This window comes from Plectropomus leopardus, chromosome 20 (genome assembly GCF_008729295.1).
Source record: "Plectropomus leopardus isolate mb chromosome 20, YSFRI_Pleo_2.0, whole genome shotgun sequence".
NCBI lineage: Eukaryota > Metazoa > Chordata > Actinopteri > Perciformes > Serranidae > Plectropomus > Plectropomus leopardus.
The window spans coordinates 5,232,045-5,252,335 of NC_056482.1; the positions used below are offsets into that span (position 1 = coordinate 5,232,045).

General features: G+C 37.3%; 1 protein-coding gene across 1 annotated transcript; it reads left to right on the forward strand.

Moving 5' to 3' along the window:
• The first annotated feature begins 14,180 nt into the window (after positions 1-14,180).
• arid6 (AT-rich interaction domain 6) lies at positions 14,181-19,359 on the forward strand. The gene is made up of 6 exons (XM_042509453.1): positions 14,181-14,351; positions 15,266-15,422; positions 15,925-15,977; positions 16,188-16,285; positions 16,367-16,514; positions 18,075-19,359. Exons 1-6 carry the CDS (start codon positions 14,340-14,342, stop codon positions 18,996-18,998), a joined length of 1,392 nt encoding a protein of 463 aa, XP_042365387.1. The 5' UTR covers positions 14,181-14,339; the 3' UTR covers positions 18,999-19,359.
• Positions 19,360-20,291: the final 932 nt, after the last annotated feature.

Below are 20,291 nucleotides of genomic sequence, written 5' to 3' on the forward strand. Positions count from 1 at the left end.
AAAGCCGGGTTCGACCATGTTTTCAGAGAAAAGGTTCCTTTACAAATATAACAAGGTCTGTTGATTTGAAAAGCCACCACTGCAGGGTAAATCCGAATTCACTCTTCATTTCCTATGCATTGGAGTCAGTCTTCTATAGATGCCGGGGCAGACACATGGCAGAAATGAAAAATGTTATCTATGACCAGAAAATCAGCAACACGAACCGCAAGAGTAATAAGAAGCCTAACGCGTTTGTTTGTTGCCTCCTTCAGATCACTGGTAGCATATGCAGGGCAAAGTATTAGATATGAAAACATGTACACACCTGGGTAGCAGGTTTCATTTAAGATTAAACATGCAGAATCTTAAATGCCATATTCAGACTAACCTTTATGTCATGTCACAGAGGCTTTTCAGTGCAGCTGAAGCAATATGAAAGCTTGAGCCACAGCTCCACTGTGTGGTGGAGGAATGAACTTAAACCACTTGGTATTATCAGGAAGTCACCAATGACAAAACTGTTGTCGATTAAAAGAGCTGAATACCATAAAGCATGTGTTCTGTTGCATATTTATTTCCACATATTCAGTGCAAATATTAATTTCTCCCTGTGTGTGGACCAAATTCTTATAACTAGAAAGCTTAAAGATATATTTCACTGATGAAAACATGGCCTTTTAATATAATTAGTCTGTCTATGCAGTAGAAAGACACAAATACTTTTGAAACCAGTGCTACGTAACCAGAGAAAACAGAGAAAAAGGGATGCTTTCGATCAAGAGGTAGAAAACCTACAACTACCAGAATGCATCAGACCAATAAAGACTCCCGTTGGTGGGTGACATAATGCACACTCATACATGTGAAACAATGCCAGAGGGCCAGTCAGAAACAATCTTGTATTACAGTTAACGGTAAACTAAAACATGTTTCTGAAAACATCTAAGGTGAGAAACACAGTTTTTAAGTCTCCATTCACATACTCTCGCAGCTAAATGCGGCACTAAATTATTTTTCTAAAAACATTAAAATGTTTTTCTAAAAACATTTTAGGTGAGAGATAAGCTGTGCAGTAAAAAAGTTTTGTTAATAATCAATCAGTGGTGGATTTACAGATACAACCATGGTATGAGCTGGGGAATATCATTTAAGGGCATGCAAAGAAAAACAAGATGACATAACCAAACGACAGCAGTGATAAGAACAACAACAACAACAACAACAACAACAACAACAACAACAACAACAACAACAACAACAACAAACAATAACAAAAAAGAAAAAAAAGGGGGGAAATTGTGATCTAATTATTCCATATCAAATATCTTGCCAATTTAATTTGGGAAGATTTGTCAAATGTCTTTATATGTGATTGTGTTTGTGTGCAAGGGGAAAATCAATGAAAGAAAAAGAATGAAAAATTAGGATAAAATGATATAATAACAATATTATTAATAATGATGGTAATAATAATAATGAGAATAACAATAATAATACCAATGGCATATATAGCAAAAATATGATAATGGAAATACATTATTAGGAATAAAAAAAAGAATAAATAAAAATTACAATTAATTTTAAAAAGAAATGCTGGGTTGTAATAGTATGAAGGAAGTGAACAAAACAAATCGCTATGTGAATAATCAACAAAAGTCAGAAATGGATATTTATATATATATTGTAGCATGGATGGTCCTCACAAGTATGTGGAGGGGAGAGCGTTGATGTCACCAGCAGTAGAAAGCAGAAGTACAGCCTGTAGTTTAACAAAAAGCCAGTGAAACTCTGCTGAGCACTGCTTAGATGTAGAAAAGTTTATCACAGTTCATCTACACATATTACCCTCATTGTTTTCATGCAAAGCTGGTTGAAAATTGGTGAATTATCCCTTTAATTCATGGTTTCGTCAGTCTTCAGAACTGATGTGTTATGAGAGTGATATGCACACGCCTTGAAATAAAGTCTTATTAAAACAAACATCTGTTACCTGCTATTTACCTTGTACTAAATCATATTACAACCCTTTGGAAGAAATGACTCAAGCAGAGGACTGCACTGTTGGATGCAGACTTGTCTATGCATGAAGACATAAATAGAAAGACACATTGTCTTCTTCATTTGATATGATGTCAAGTCCATGTCTCATGTTGCACAGAGGGCGATAGAACACATATTTTCATCGTGCTACAACAAAGTCCTGTAATGCAATACTACATGTACCAGGAAGACACGTGTTGCATGTAATGCAGGTGATTACCCTGTTTATTATCTGTTGTGTGTGTTTCCTGTTTCTGTCATTCAGGGTAGATGATTAAGGTGAAGTTTGTGACATTCTTCTAGCATGGAGTGGCAGTAGGTGTAGTCATTAAGCGAAACAAGACACATTACAGGACTGAAGTATGATGTCATTTGTTTTTGTGGTTATCATATTTCTGCAGTGGTTTCACACCGTGAAAACACTGACCTACAGGTGGTGCTAATGTGCAAAACAAAACAAAACTGCAGCAATGCACCAGAAAAGACAATAAGTAAACACTGATGGAAACAATGCAGCTTTCAAAGTCAAAAATGGACTTTGCATTTGTTTCATGGTGAATGCATGCATGCATGCATATGGTTTGGTCCGTAACACTCAATGTCAGGATACTTAAAAAAAAAAATGACAAAAAAGTCCATGCGTTACCTTTTAAATTTATTAGAAATTTCACATTTGTTCTGTAAAGAAATCTATGGAAAGAATTTAATGTCAATACTGGTGATAAATGCATGTTTTCCAATCTACAAGCAAAAACACATTTTACAAATGTGTGACAATTTGTGATTCACTTAAGATGCATTTTGCATTCCATGAACAAGTAGCAATTTGGATTTAAAAAAAAAAACAATCTAACTTGAACAAGTATTTCACAGTATTTTACATGAATACTGAACAAGTTCATTTGAAAGAAGTCACTTTAAAAAGAAAAACATTTATATGATCAAGAAACTTTTCAATTGAAAATCTTACTAGATCAGTGTATTTGGAATTGGAAATACATTTGCAAAATACAGTATTTTATTCAGATTGGTTCGTTTTTTGTAAAATAATTTTGCACATGTTCAAATTGGTTGGTATTTGTTTGTGGAATGGAAAAATCAGCCTGTTCTCATTTCCAGCTTGTCAAATGCCACCGTTGGGTCGGTGATTTCGGCATCAGACAGTGACACAAAAGGCACCTTTCGTGCCGGAATAATATACTGCAGAGCAGCGTCATTACTAAGCATCAATGCTTACAATGTAATATAAGGAGCCGGAGAGTCCCTGTAGGGCAGACAGACAGAAAGGTCCAACAAACCCTGGACTTTTACCCAGGGACCCTGCTGTTCATGTGAATGTTGAGCTAAACTATGATGTTCATTTCTAAACCTAGCCCTGTGCTTATGTTACACAAGAAAATAAACTTAAATATGAAGCGTTACCAAATTTGTGAGTATATTTGGAAAAAGACTGTATGCATCTAGAGGGCTAAAACAAAATGCACTGAACAGGCAAAAATTGACAGATGCAGCAGGATATGTAGCACATCATATGTAGATGGTAAAGTCCACTGACCAAGCAACAATATTTGACAAATTGAAAAAATGCATTTGTGAGCACCATAAATTACTCATAAACCATCACACAGTTTGGGGACTTTGTCTATGTGTTTGTAATGAAACGTGTTTGTCACCAGTACTGACACCAGTTTCTTTCAACAGAAATGAGCCAACAGCTGCTCAATCTTTGCTTTCATAAACCCCTTGAAACAGGTTGTATTCTCTGCACAGCACGGCTTCACAAAGCCAACGTCTAAGTGCCAATTTCAACAGAACATACCAAACAGCTTTGTGCTATTCATGTACATTTAACGGGACACTGGTTTTTCATCTGATAACATTCTCAAATACCTGAGTGTGACTGTGTCGCATGTTCTTTTCTATAAGCCCCCCCACACACACACGCGCGCGCATGTCTGCATTTCAGAATTGAAGCTATGCAGAGTCGTGAATGTCATCACCATTAAATAGCAAGATGACGACACAATGGAGGAAGTGATTATGTGTAAAGAAGAAGACATACAGGGGCCACGCCTCAGACAACTATGTCTGATAGGAGATAATCAGACAGATCAGCTTACTTCCCTTACGCTCATGCAACAGCAAAAGAAATGGACTTAAACTTGAAGCTAAAAAAAAAAAAAAACCAAATGCTAAGAGAAAGCCATGAAGAGCTTTACCAGAAGCTAGTTAAAAATGCACCTACACATTTTCCACTTGCTGTTATGTGTAATTGAAAATTATTCATTTTGCTGACCTGACATCTTCAGTATTTCAGTTTGTTATTGCACATAACTAAAAGAGGCAGGAGCTAAATCCTCTCATGACGGAGGGGGAAAAAAGCTAAGCTCCTGCTAAAGGTAAGTAGCTTAGCAGAGTAACAGTAACCAATGTCTCAGCTGTTGATTCTAGAAGAATACATTTCAATGTGAATATTGGCAGTAGATGGACACCCTGGAAAATAAAGATATTTAATACCTATGAATGTTGAATCCTCTTAGATAAACTAGTAAAGTTGACAAGAAAGCTGATTGTTTGCTTGTTTGTAGAGTCTGCGTTTTCCAAAGGCAGAGTGCAGTATTTACATTTTTACTTTGACACAGAATGAAAGCACATCTGCATGAACAATAACATTAATACAGCTGCCCGGACGCATCATTACCAAATTTCTCTTTTTCTTCATGTGACAAAGCCTAGATTACTGTTCAAAAAGACTGTGCTCACCATTTACGGCACAAAACATAATTTCTCAAACGAGCAGGCCCAAAGTCACACATTTCACGCGAAAGATCTTTGTTTTTTCACCATAGTGAGTCATGGAGTTCCAGTATAAAGCAGATGAGCCAGGGTGACTCATCCCTTTCACTGTAACTAGAATCTCCCATCATTGGTATGTGTATCTCAGTTTCACAGATGAATGTGATAGGCATCTGAATACACTATCAGCAATCCGATGCATGAAAGATAACATGAAACATATTTTACATATGTTTGAGCTGATAAACAAGACAATTTATGCCCATTAAAAATAATAAGAATAATAATTTGACACTGGCTTCAGGACGGGGCATAAATCAGCACAAATGGAGAAAAAGTATTCCAAAAGGCTTTTTTACATTCTATTAATATCTTGTTTTAAAATCTTATCTAAACTGGGACCTCAAATAATTTATTAAAACCCATTCATACTAACAATGCAAACACAATCCTTCAAAAAAACCTGAAAGCATAATGCCAAAATACAAAAGGTCTATGTGTATGGCCCTTTAGTTGCACGTCATTCTAAATGTTTCAACTATAGTTATTACTAATGGCCATTTTTCATGAAGAAATAACTGCATCATTGATAAGTCTCTGTATAATTTTGCATCATTACCAAAAATATCACAGATTTGCTTTTCACTGTGAGCACTGAACACGGCTGTCTTTGTCTGACAGGTTCAACAAAGGAGGAAAAAGGAAAGTGTTTCACTCTGAGAATCAGGAAGACAGTTCCTTTATGTGGACCGAGAATTAGGGAGAGGCAACGACGGACAGAGAGTGAAAGAAACAAACATTATAAAGCAAAAAATAAATAAATAAATAAATGTTATTTATTGTGGTTTGTACCAATGTGTCACAATACATTGAATTTCTCCATTCACAGTTCATTTCCACTAAAAGTGCAGAGGGAAGGCTAGTAGAAACAGGAAGAATGATTCCAGCAGGCAAAACCTGTTTCAAAGTTTGTATGAGCATGTGACTGTTGTTTTAACTTGTTCTAAAACTTAAAAACTTATAGATCTTCTGGTGTATAGTTACATTCAGGATTCACTACAATTAGCTTGTGGCTCAAAGTGGGCTGAACTTCTACTTTTTACCAATGTGGTGTGCAGTGACTTTTAACCCTTAAGCCTTCCTGCTTTTCTCTGTTGGTGGCTATTGTCAAAGGCTATGTTTACATTACAGGGCGTAAATATGCAATTTGTAAAATCTGGGCAAAATTTTAGTTTAAAACATTCAAAAAAAGGAACTAACCCTATGAACAGAGCGTGAAGAAGTCACACTTTTGATGTCATGTCCAAGATGCCAATGTATTGTACTGCAGAGATATCCACTGCTAAACTAATTATTACGGTCAGGGAGAGGAGTCAGGAGTGATGGGGTCACAATGTGGAGGGTTTCACAGAGAAACAGTTCTTGTTAACTTTAGGATGGCCTGATATGACCAATATTTCTGTCTGCGTCATGACAATAGGCATGGCTTGGAGCTTGGCATGCTTAGAGGTCAGGCTCGTTTAGCTCGGGACAAAGGCAGCATACTGCAGCGATACAGCTATGGCAATATTTTGTAGTTTCAACAAAGTAGCAACCTCTGGGGCTGAAAAACAAAGCCAACATGGAAGTGCCAAAAACTTTTGATCTTTGAATGACAACTCCAGAAGCCAGTCAATCCATGAAGACCCCCATGTTAAAATACCCAACTTTACAGCACAAATAAACATGTCTACAGCCTGGTGCAAAAAGAAGTTTTGGTCTCTACTTGATTTTCTTGTTCATAGGAGGTTAATTTTTATATAATTCAGTCATTTACATTTTATTAAAGCTTTAAGTTACCCGTAATTAAGGGCGAGGCACTCTGAGTGACAAAGTTTCCGTTAACAGTGTCTTGAACTTCTCAGTCCGATCCACCCCTCTGCAGCGCCAGCCTTTTGTAAAAAATATGGTCACTTCAGTCTCCAAAAACTAAGATGCCAACGGCTGAAATGCCATACTTTACTCCACAAACACCGCATGACGTTGTCGGAACTGCATCTATCAGACGTCGCATGACTGCATCTAACTGACTGCTGTGACACTCTATGGTGAGCAATCTGTGCCTATGCAATTAACTTTGGTGTGGAAAAAACATGAATCTATGGTAAAAACACATGAAAATACCATGATGACCACAAAATACAATACAATATGTATGGGATTTTAAACCATACATTAAACAGGCCAAAATCTGAAAAAAAAAAAAAATTCTGTGTCACATGCGAGTGAGAGAATCAGGTTTGGGCTACATTTTCTTGTGATGTGAATGGAACTAAATCAGATTACAGTAACTTTGGTCTGTCTTCAAAAGGGCAACACAAACAGAATGCTAACAGTCAAAAGATGACACATGATGGATTTCAAAAGTTGTTAGTGTCACCCTACCAACGAAGAGCCTGTTGATTTAGCGTTGGCATCAATAAAACCACCTGCAGCTACTGTCACTGTTGCTTTTAATAGTGACACTACTGTATGTCTCCACTGGAGCATCAACTCATGAAACAACTCATCTGGTCAAAAACATGTACAACTTTTTTTTATAGTGGAGTGAAACACATGAGGTGGAGGTTTTGTTGTGGATTAAGGTGAGATTAGAGACAACTACTGTGTCACGTTTTATTCCCTATTATATAATGATTTACACTTTTAGTAAAATCTCCTATGCCCTTTATGCATGTATAACATGATCAGCATGACTCACAGTAAATGACCTGTCATTGCATGATTCAAGGTTGGTCCAGTAAGTTAGCATCCTGCTTATGACCTGGCAGACCTTCTTTCAGGGTGGCAGACAGCTACTGCTGCACTCCTGGAACAACTACAATACACTCAAGTACAAGTATTTGATGAGGAACCACATGAGAAACACTGAACTGTTCTTTCTAAAGATTAATATCCACTTTGTGGAATGTTTCTTGCTAATTTGGTTATTTGCCCCCCCCAATGTTGAACCACATGAAACCACATCAATTTGCTCAGGTTTAATAGAGTTAAAGAGCTTGTGAGAGGCGTCTGAAAGCAGCACAAGATGTCGAAGCAGGTTTTTCAGGGTCAAGTTTAAAGCTTGTCAATGAAAGAAAACACAGTCACACTGAGCACCACTGAAACTAAATTTTCATAAAATATTCATCCACTACTCAAATATTTATTTTAGTGATTCATGCACAACTATATAAACAGATCTCTGGACCTAATCCATCTGATTTAGCCTGTTTGATCTCTTTTCATGCACTCCTACAGAGTTTAACACCTGATATTTTTGTCTTCTTCTTTTTTTCTGTTATTGCCAGGAATAAATATTACATTTTCCTGCATAGTCCACAAACTTCTGAAAATACTGGAGACTATTGTTTTTACAAATGTAATCCACCAGGTCCGTGATCCTAACACAGCTATCAGGTTGTTTCCAAAGTTCCACATTTAGATTTTGACCCTTTTTTGACTGGAAAACTGCAACCGGCCCATTTTCACTGCAGACCTTTTGACAAACGTTGCAGGAAAAGCACAGGTACAATTAGTTAACACTGATGTAGCAGCTCCAGGTAATTAGTCACACCTGCAACTCAACCTGCATCAATTAAAGCAACAGCTACGGCTTTGCTTTGACGGATGAAGGTGACATAGTTGCAGGACACGAATTATACTTTCTGTGACCTAAAATACATAAATGGATAAACATGTTTTATTTGGCGGTCGGGAATATTTATTTTGTGAGCAAGACTATATGTAGTTAGTATGAGAAGGAAAAATTCTACATTTGTTCTCAGTGATTAAAAGTATTGAAATCTGGTACAGACACACTTTATGCACAGATCTATCAGTACAATACTGAAATTTTTTAGACCACGTCAAAAAAACACAGTTTTTTATTTCAATTAGCAAAAATGCTACATGTTGTTTATTAACTGTCTGATGCATGAAATATGTTTTTTTTTTACCCTGCCCCAACTATATTTAATCTTTGGGACAGACACACAGAAAACACACAGAAATATATGGAACAGTAAATCCATGTTACCAAAGTCTACATATAGTATGATAAAATATGGCTGTACCTAAAAAAAGAATTTGATAGTTTTGTTTTTTTTTTTAATGTGCATAGGGCCTGCTTTAATATTGCACACACTCGTATCACCATGCACACAAAATGCGCTTTTCAAACTCAAGCTTTAAAAAAATATTATCTATTTTCTGAGGGTTTTTTAAATACTACATGCTAAGTAGATTATTATTTCTTTGATTATCATAGCCTGGGTATGCCAATGATCAGCAGCAACAATGATTTTTATACATTATTATTTTTTGTGCAGTGTCAAATGCTCACTCTCATAGCAGTTTTCACATAAAGTGTACTTTTCAAAATCAGGCTATAAAAAATATTATACATTATTATGATTTTCTAATTTCACTGAATTTATCTTTTAACCAAAATCAGTCCAAATCATAAATATCAAATATCCATTAATTTCTTAAAGAATTTTAACCCTTTAAATGCCAGGTTTTTGTCATGATGTCACTAGAATTGTAGGTTGTTGTTTGTTTTGATGATGACAGTCTGAGATATGTCAATGATTTGCAGCAACATTGATTGTGACAGTGCACCTAGTGGAAATATCATGTATTTTCTCTATATGATAAATATAGATAATTTGACATCATCAGGTTGAAAATAGTAAAAAACAAAAAACATAAATTTAATCATTAAATTTGTGACTCAAGTCTGACTCCAGGCCAATACATGTGACTTGTTTCCACAAATCTGCAGGAGAGTATACAGCATAGTATCCATGATAAAATGTCTCTGATATTATAACTGTGGAATATTCCTCTGAGGTATTCTTATACAACAAAGTTTCATAAAAAAAAGGAAGTGTTACTAAGCTTGTTGGTCATTCTTGAGCAGAACAAAGTTAAACCTGAAGGATCTCATTCCTTGTGAATACTAATATGCACTGTTTCACCGCCAGGGTGATGATGTAGTGGGATTAATGACTCAGCGAAGACACTGTGTGAGTTCTTTGTTGCAACAATTTTCAGTTCTTAAAGGATTTACTTGTCTAATTTTTGTAACAACCCCAGACATAAAAAAGTCCTCTCTGTCACCTGTATTGTAGAAGGCCAGTTTTGACTCAGCACGCGTCCTTGACTTGCCTTCAACTGGCAAAGCCAATTCAAGGAAGTGTTAATTTTAACTTGTCAAGGAGATCTTATCATAAGGTGTCTCACTGAGGAAATGTCAGCACATTTTTTGTCCCTTGTAAAAGCTGTGTATCGCGATCCTAAAACACGCTATCATGCAGCAATCTTTCATTCGTTTAATTGTTTATTTTCACAGTGCACAACTTGTTGTGTTCCACGTAATTCAATCTGTCATTCCTAAATTTAAAGTTAAAGTTGCATCCAATTACTTGTGATCACTAGTGGGTAGAAATACCCCAAGTGAACTGGGCGTGCATTTGGGCCCTTTCTGAGAGGACAATATTTATTGCCATTTTATCCCTGGGTGGATTTGTGAAAAATATCTGGCTTTGAGAAACTCAAATCAAGCAGCAAAATACACATACTGTAGCTTACAATGCCAGTCATTTTGTGTTAGATTGGCATGTTATGCTTAGGGTGTGGTATGTCTGCCCTGTGAATCTAAACAATGAGCAGGAAATGGCTGGCAGCACCAGAGATTTCTTTTCTTACTGGATTTAGTTGAGAGCTTAACTATTTATTGGTGTGGCTATGGGATTTGCTATGTATGATGAGGCTAGCTGAGGACAGGTAGCGATTCATAACAAACACCTCTGATTCTTTTCTTCTTTTTTTGAAGTTAAAATAATAATCAGACTGACAAATTTGGAAAACTTGGAAATCAACAAATTAGGTGGAAAAATAGAGAAACCACAAGTTCACATCTAAGCAAACATATGTGGGAGAATATTTTAGCTTTGAATCTTGGCTAGTTGGCTGTCGGGGTACTTCCTTTTTTATTAATTTCTGGTTCTTCCTGACAAGATTGGTTCATCGTTAATGGATGTATTTTATCATGCAGCTATTTTAGTATAAAGAAGCTAACTGAATAACAGGTAAGCAGTTTAATCTTGAAGTTATCGGTCAAAAATACCGTTACAAACTCTAAGCATATTGTAATTCAAGTAATGTGAGAGAAACCAGACTCCTGCATTTCCTCTCGGCTCTGCTTTCAGGCTTAAGATAAGTCTAGGCCATGACTGTAAACTTTGGCCAATGTCATTTCAGAGAGAGGGTGTTTCTATTGGCTTTTCTACAAATTTAGAAATGCATGTGCACTTCCCTAAGGGAAGAGTCTGATTCCACGGAGAAGAATCCTGCAAAGAAAGTTGCTATTCCAGCATAGGCAACAACTGCCGACACTGCAAAACAAAACAAACAAACAAAAAAAAAAAATACAGTCTTACGGACAATAAATGACCAAGTCAATATCAGCAAAGTGTTTCAGAAACTGAGAAAATATGTTGCTAAACAGAGCCAAAGCTTTCAAGTTCAAGTTTATGTGGCTAACATTAGCTAGAGCTTTGAATAACTATGTGTCCTCGACCTCACTACTCGCCATTAAAGACAACATCACTGGAAAGAGAGGGCAACAGATCTGCTTTCAGCGGTCGCAGCGACGCAAATCCAGCTGGCGCAAACCACAGTTCAAGCAAACTTTACGTTGCTGCCGTTACACAGGTTAGACCCAGCACTGTAACCAGCCACCAGCCTGCTGTGACACCCAGTGCTGGGGATTTTTGCAATGACCAAATATGAGCCGCAACACGGGCAAAGAAGAGTGTGGCGAGGGGATAGTGGGGTGGCTAACCAGCTGACAACTTCTTGTCTCATTTGTGGTCTGATCATAGACTGAATATAAAAATGGACAACATGTCAGTTCCCCCTAACTTATCAGTCTGGATCGCCCCCTGGTGTCTGTCTGCAGTATAGGTCATAAAGCTCGCCCCTCAATGTTAGTCAATGGGACATAGGCCCAAACTAAAAACTACAAAAATACATGCCAACTAAGTTGTTCCCAAAAATGATTTCTGTCACTGAAGGTAGTTCTCATCACGCTGATGTTTGTTCAATTGTTTGTTTTTATGATCAGTTTTGTTTTAATAAGTTATTCAGTTCTTCAAAATTGGCCTTTTCTGCCATGATCGACAACCAATCCATGTGCTCATGTTCAATGGAGCTCCGAATGACCTCAGCAGCGCAGATTGGCAGCGGATGTATATGGGATATTTCAGCTTCACTCAAGCATAATGGTTGTAAGTGGGGGGCGTGTCATCCCTCTTTATATACAGTCTTTGGATCTGATCAACAGAGACAGGGAACAGGGCGAGGAGGGGTTGGGGGAGTGCACTGTGTGTAACTGTACAATGAAATAAGAGTGCTATATGAAACAGCGGCTGAATAAAGGAAAGACAGAAAATCGTAAGTGAAATGTAATTTCTTTGTGGTGCTGCCCTTGCACCACCCGTGGGGCTGAAACCTGAAAAAAAGCTGCAGATTGATGTGTGGGATCAGCAGTAATGTGTCCTGCTACTTGAATTTATTTAAGTCTGCCTCTATGCAAACAAACTTAATGCAGTCCTATGCACTGACTACATTGAAACTGCCACTCCCTGTATATACACCGCGTGCTTCTTTTCTCTAAATATAGATTTTTTTTAGGTTGGAATCCATTTATGTTTTATGACCTCTTCACCTCAACATCGGTAACACAAGGAACTGTTTTCTTCCAAGCATGCATTCGTATTCACCCATACTTAAATAATTTGCTATGCTGTTCAAGCATGTAACCGTTAGTGATTAACTGTAATCAGATGAGACAACTAGCAATAAAGAATCTCAGTCATTCAGAGCTCAGCGGCATTTACATAACTTTCACCCATTCATCCATCTTCCAGTATCCATGTCAGGCGTTTACATACATATTCTTGCAAGTTAAATACAATGAACTTGTGCTTACATAATGTTGTGTGTTTTGATAAGGGCAGTGCCACACCCAGAAAACTCCCTTGACCTGAACAGTGTCATAGACAGAGGCCAATCAAAAAACACTACGAGAAGGTAACGCAACAATAATTCACCCAACAGTAATGATAGTTCCTGTTTTATTGCATTCTCTGAGGCAACACCCTAATTTAATTTAATTTACTTTAATCAAAATGTTTACAGAAAGTGTTGACAGATGGCAGTGTACCACCCAGTTGGACGACTTTTTAAGTAACTGGGTCAGTAAAGGATTATGTGTGAGTAACTTTTTTGTGCATTTCGGGCGGTTTACTCAGCAACGACTTTGTCTATATTCAAATAAACCGACCCCTCCTCTTCTCTAAGAAGTATGAATGAGATTGACAGACCATTGAGTTCTGAACACAATTTGTTTTTCCAATTAAATATTAGTCATAACTTTGCATCAAGACTTTCTGTGGTTAATAGATGTTACACAAGAGACTTGATGGCCATGTGATTTTGGGTTTGCCTAATTGCACCAATAAAACATGAGACTGATTGTTAAAGCAGTCATACATCAATAGATGTCCTTAGAACCTCCGTCATAACTGTATTTAAAAAAACGAAGATAATTTTGACAATTAGAAACGCAATCAAGCTCTAAAACCAGGCCCATCACCTGTATGCAATGTGTCCCAACCACTTATTAGTCAGCTATCTAAATCTCACATTTCCTGATTCCACATTGATAATTACCACACTCAATATGTTGTCAAGGCTCACGGCAAACATATATTGCTTAACATTATACCGCAGTATTAGAATGCAACTTATCTGTACTAAAATCATCCACAGCTGCAGTGTTTTTCAGTATAAAATCAAAGAAGTTAGTATCTCAGCTGCCTTAAAATTTTAAGTTGACTGAATTTGACATGACAAGTTGAATCATCTTAATATTACCTCAACTTGTCCTCTCAAATTCAGTCAACTTAAAATGTTAAGGCAGCTAAGACACTAACTTCTTTGTGTGAAAACAAATAGATCCTTTTTTCAGTGTACAAATCTCCTTTTTATGACATGATGAATAACAACTTGTGTGTTTTATGAGCTTTCATTTGTCCTTGAGTGGATGTAAACCCACACATTTTCAAGCTTAACTCCACTGAACGATGCTCCCTGTTACTTAAATATGATGAGCACACAATTCCACTCACAATTCTGCCAATTTCTGTGGAATATTCCGCTGCACTGTTTTTGGGAACTTGCTCAAGAACAGGCTCGACTGGTTCGACGATAGCAATCTCAGCAGGAAGACGTTGGAGTAAACACCCCCTCTGTCAGTTACCCACACTGTCACACAGATACTGGGACAGGTGTGTGGCTGACGTGACGCGACATTAATAACTGGCTGCAGTGATTTCTCGTCTCTTTCACTACACTGGAGGGAACCTGTACACTGCAACAGCTTGTGCTTCATCATCAGGACTATGAGATAATATGATCCATCCTTATTTACAATGGAAACACAGGTGAGGAACAATATTTGAGATGACAACCAGAATAGAGCTACTTTGTTATTTTATTTGTTACTTTGTGCTAGGTAGAATTAAAAGTATGATGCTAGATGTACTGCCTTTGTATTTTCAATCCACCTCTAGTCGCCTTTGTTGTGAAAACATAAGCTGATGTCACTTGTCCGTTTCTAGGTTACGTGCATTTACTTGTAGAGGCCCTTTTTAAAAACTCTTATTTTGTAATAATAAAATAAAACCTAAGAGAAATAAAAGAGAGAGGGGTTAAGGTTAAGGTAAGTCTTTGCTTTATTTTGAAAAACATTATCTTATTGACATCATAAAAGGCACGTGTTTAAAAATGGATATGATACAGTAACATATTTATGTTTTAGTAAATCAGTGGAACTAAGTGATAAAATACTTAACTAAATGAAACGAACAAAGATTCTGAACTAGAACTGGAATAACTCGCTAAATAGATTTTTAGTTGAAGTGAAATTTAAAGTGTGATATTGACATGTTAGTTAAATTCATAACAGTTTTACAAATTGGTGGAAACTAGGGAATGAAAGAGGGCACTGATGCCGTTTTTGAGTCTCATCTCAAAAACATCTCAATGGTATGTTGTCTCAAGGGACAGGGTTGACTCTACTGAAGCAAGTACAAACATGATAAAACTTTGATATATGGTCAAAAGTCTCTGTTTGACAATCATCAGTCAAGATGATGTAACCATGAGAAAGAGAGGCATTGTCGCCACAGAATCTCAGGTCTCGAGGTGTGTTTGGTCAAGTGGCGCTGTGCATCATATTTCAGACTTCTGTAAACACAGAGCTGCTTTATATTATGATTGTTTTCAAATTACTTAAATACATTAGTCCTGATCATCAGCTAACACATAATCTTTTGTTTTCTGTTCGTGTTCTCAGACACACATGGAAATGGCGCACAGGGAGATCACACAGGAGAGAAGCAAAGAGCCGGCAGAGGAGATCACGGAGGAGCGATTCCTTAAAGATCTCTACCTGTTCATGAAGAAGAGAGATACACCCATAGAGAGGATCCCAAACCTGGGCTTCAAACAAAGTAATTTGAAATATTAAATATTTTATCACATTTTGAGGCAGAGGCTGTTTTTTAATGAATTTCACTTTATGCACCAAAAAGTCCTCTACTATTTAAACCTTTTTTATTGTTAATATATAGTATTTATCATCCTACTGTAATGTATATGGATATAAACTCGTAAATCTAACTGTGATTATAGTAATTCTGATTTCAAACATTAGTCAAAAATTCATAATCTGCAACTGTTTAATAATCTATCAGCCAAATTCTGCAGATTTCTTCTAGAAAGTGAGAATTTGCTGTCTTTAAATAAATATTTCTGGTTGAACTTTATCAGATAAAACAAACAATCTAAATACATCATGTTAGATTTAATCACCATTTACTGATATTTCACTGAACAATAAGGCAGTTGATTAAGAAAATAATCTGCAGATTAAATGATAATAAAAACTGTAATAGCCCTACAATCTAATAATGAAGTGTATTTGATTATGTAATTTTTTTTCCTGTTTTCCAGTTGACTTATTTGTGATGTTCAAGGTTGTCAAAAAGTTGGGTGGCTACCATCAGGTAATTACTTTATTTTCTAATTTTACCATATAATATTAGTGGTAATATTGTGAATATTACTAACAGCATGTTTGATTTTTTTAAACAATAAAATGAATCTTTGTTTAGTCATGTTTGTTCATTGTTAAAACTATACTCACTCTAATACTACTTTTAATGTTCTTGTTAATTATGAAGTCACAAACAGTCAAATTCCCTGTACTCTTCCAGGTGACAGCTCAGCAGCTGTGGAAACAAGTGTACAACACGCTCGGAGGAAACCCACGCAGCACAAGTGCAGCCACCTGCACCCGCAGGCACTACGAGAAGTGAGTTAAATTTGTGTGAGGCTGATGGTGGGGGGTTTGTTTTCTGAACACACTCATCTGATGCATGTGTTATTTGTGCAGGCTGCTGCTGCCATACGAGTGCCACACGACAGGCGTACTTGTCAATGTGTTGCCACGTAATCAGCCGAAGCACTTCCACTATTTCAAAGAGCTCGATGATGGCCAGAGGCCGGCAAAACGCAAACTGCTATCAATACCTCTGCACCAGGTTGGTAATATTTTACACTTAAGCAAGATAGGAAAGTAAAAGTAGAGTTGCAAATTTAGCTTCATGTTATTATAATAAAATAAATGTTATTTAATCAGGTAAGTTCCACTGATATCAAGATCTCATTTTCAGGGGAGACCTAAGTACACAATAAAAAACAAACAATTAAATTGCAAAACATCAGTAAATAAAATAATCTAATATCCTTTTTCTTTTTTTAAATGACTAATTACATCTTGAAATGGCTGTTTTGGTTCTAAATGCACAATAAGTGGTATGATATGATACAATAATAAAAAGATTATTTTTGTAAAGAACCTGGTTCTAATGCATTCAAAAACTTTATCACGATCCCAATTTATTACACAGTCCTAGTAAGTAAAACGTTTTTCTTTTATAGTGCATTAAATAATACATTAAAGCAAAAGTTTGACATGCTCGAAAATATGCTTAATTGCTAAATATGTAGCAGACGCCTGCATCAGATTTGCTTAGTTTAGCATAAAAACTTTAAACAGAGGAAGACACATAGCCTGTACTCTCATTAACACACTGTATCCATGGATGTATAAAGTGAACTGGATACAGCGTTGGGGGCACGGCCCCCTGAAAGTTTTTCATTGGTGCATGAATCCAAAAAACTTCAACCACTGCATATAAAATTACCAGGATGATCGGCACTGCTTCCACACTGTATGGCCAATAAGCAGGTGCTTCAGAGACTTCCCTCGGCCATGCCGGCTACTTGTAGTTAGGCGTTCCACAAACTTTAATGAGGACAACACCATTCAATCGTGCTACTCTTCTAGACTTCATGGAGGGTTATCGAATCAAATTTATAAATTCCACTGTTTGGCCACTATACAAAAATTGGCTTCAAAGCATGCTGCTGGCAGTAATAGTGTACCGTCTGTTAATTAGCAGATCATTTTTTTGAGCATCACAATGCCCACAAAATGACTCGTTTCACTTTCAGGATTTGATCCATTCAGTCTGATAACACTTGCAGAGTAAAGAAGAGCTGAACGATTAAATAATTTTATCCCCATTCAAGTATGTGGATGGCCAAACCAGAAGTGAGCCGCTTGGCCAGCAGAATTGGGCTGCTTGGCTGTGCTCAGCCGCCATAAGTCTTTAATGCTATATCCCCAAATACCCCCAAATCATCTAGGTATTTTTTATGTGGCAGTTAAACCATTTTGACTTACATCTTCCACTGAGCAACTCTTATAGAAATGAAAGGGTCTTGTGTTCAAAGCTATATTTATATATATATATATATATATATATATATATATATAGATATATATATATATATAGCTGAACCTTCAATATACATCCATGATCAGTACAATTGTAAAATTGACAGTTCAACTTCCTGATGACTCCAGGGGTTGCCTGTCTAGACTGGTTTTAGCTTCATATTTAGGGTTAAGGAAATGGGTGTGATATAAATCCTCCCATCTTCACATCTCTCTTGACAAAAAAGGGAATAAGGATATTCCCTAAAATGTTCAACTATTCCTGCAACCTCTGACTGACCTCCTGTCTTTTCAACAGAACCATCACAACCTCCAGTCAGACCGACATGGGAGTGTCTTCCCTCTGCCGCTCCACTACCCTCACTACTATCACCCAAGCCACACAGTTCTGCCCCCGCATGTCCCTATCTCCTCCTCAGTGATGACCCCACATACCCCGCCGGCCCCAAAACCCTGGGTCCCTCTCCCTCCATCTCAGCTTGACCCCACAGACAGGCTTAAGGAGCCACTGGAGCAGTTGCGCTACCTGGCAGAACAGTACAAGACCACATCTGGACTGACTGAGCCTCTGAACCTTAGCGTTAAAGCATCCAGGCAAGAATCCAACGGCAGCCCCGCCTCATCGTTTACCCCAACTTCATCCAGCAAGAACCCAAAGTTTTTGAACAAACCATCACCTCTGTATACTCCTCATCGACCACAGGAGGTGAGAAGTGATGGATGTGAGACACAAGGTGGTGAGGCAGGTGTGGTAGACACAACATACCCGGAAAAAGCCAGGGAGGCATATGACATTGATGTTAAAGCTGTAACAGCCTCAAGCAGCCCCACGTATGATTCTGCTTGCAGAGCAGAGAAAGGTGGCACCACAGTGGAACAAAAACCGAGCTCTCCGCAAACAGACTTTACAATCCGGCCAAAAGAGGAGTGGGAGAGGAGTCCAGAAGTAAGGGAGCTAAATCTCAGCCACCTACAGCCCAGCCTCCCTCGAGAGAATGGGGGCAAGATGGAAATTGAGGTACCGCTGTCTGTGTTCCATAACTGGCTCAGGCTGTGTGGCTCCTCCGCCCTGATGCACGGAGCGAAGCAGCTACCTACTTTCCCTCCACAGGATGAATATTCAGGGCAAAGAAATTGCTCCGACACAGACGTCCTCCCCACCAATCTGACATTTCAGATCAATCACAACACCGGAGCTCTGTGCCTGAGGATCTGCGGCTGACGCAAAGGAATTTGCCAAGCCCCATACCAACCAGCCAGATTACCAGTAATCAACACAATACAAGCCAAAATCATTTCTCCACCTACAAGCCTTTGCCTTCAGGTGGCATTCTGAAAAATGCAGCAAGCCGGGACGTCTATCCGGTTAATCAGCAAGATGTCAATAAGTCACACAGCCCCCAAGGCCAAAGTTGCTGGGATGCCTTTGACAAAGAGACCCAGGCTCCTCTCATCAAAGTGAGTATTGACTCTAGTCCCTGCACAGATCAGCAAGACTTTGCTTCTTATAATGAAGACACAGTCCAGGGAGCGAAACCAGACATGGCTCCCTCAGCTGTGCTCATGGTAAATCCCAGCTCCGCTTCTCTCTGCTGCAATTCACCACTGAAGAGGTGATGAAGTTGAAGAAAATCATCTCCAGCTCATCGTGAACATCCGTTCAGATTATTATTCTGACACTCCAACACCATGTTAAAGCTCACTCACGTTACGTTGCTCTCTCATATACTGTGCCTTATTGACATTCTCTGCTCTGGATTATATTACATCTAGCTGTCACTAAATATGCAAGTGTAAATAAACTAAAATTATAATTTAAGGATTACTAACTTAGTCATATGAGGAGCAGAGCTTCATTCAAGGAGAGTGTTGTTTATAAGTTTTTCTGAAATATTATATTTGTATAATACATTCATTAATTATAATGTAATATGAATAAATTCAAATAAATATGATTGAAGTTTCATGACTCATTTGTTGATATTCCTGTTGTCATGTTTTCCAGTGGTGACATGTAACTAGTACACTTACTCAAGTATGGTAGTGAAGTACAAATTTGAGATACTTGTTCTTTACATTACTATTCTTTTTATGGGACTTTATAATAACACAACTACATTTAAGAGGGAAACATTATACTTTTCACTACACTTCTTTTTTTTTAAAAAAAAAAAGATTTAATACTAGTTATCTTAAAGATTAAGATTTTTGCATACCCAACAGTTTATAAAAGTACAGTTTAAATGATTAATTAATGAGATGACTGACAGAAATGGCAACTATTTTTAATAAACTTTTATTTTATTTTCCTTTTTTTTAAAATAATTTTAAGTCATTTTCTAATTTATTTAGAATATATTTAAGTGTATTGGGTGTTTGTTTTTTTGAAGATTTTCTGAAATTTTACTTTTAATACTTTGACTAAATGTTCCTACTTACTCACTTTAACTCAAGTTCATTGATGGGCTTTTACTTGTAACAGAGTATTTCACAGTGTCTTATTAGTACTTTTACT

What these genes read in the sequence shown, in the direction of transcription:
- arid6 (XM_042509453.1), top strand. An exon ending in AAACCTGGGCTTCAAACAAA is followed by an intron (nt 15,423 to 15,924) that starts GTAATTTGAAAT and finishes CCTGTTTTCCAG; the next exon opens with TTGACTTATTTGTGATGTTC. An exon ending in ACCCGCAGGCACTACGAGAA is followed by an intron (nt 16,286 to 16,366) that starts GTGAGTTAAATT and finishes TTATTTGTGCAG; the next exon opens with GCTGCTGCTGCCATACGAGT.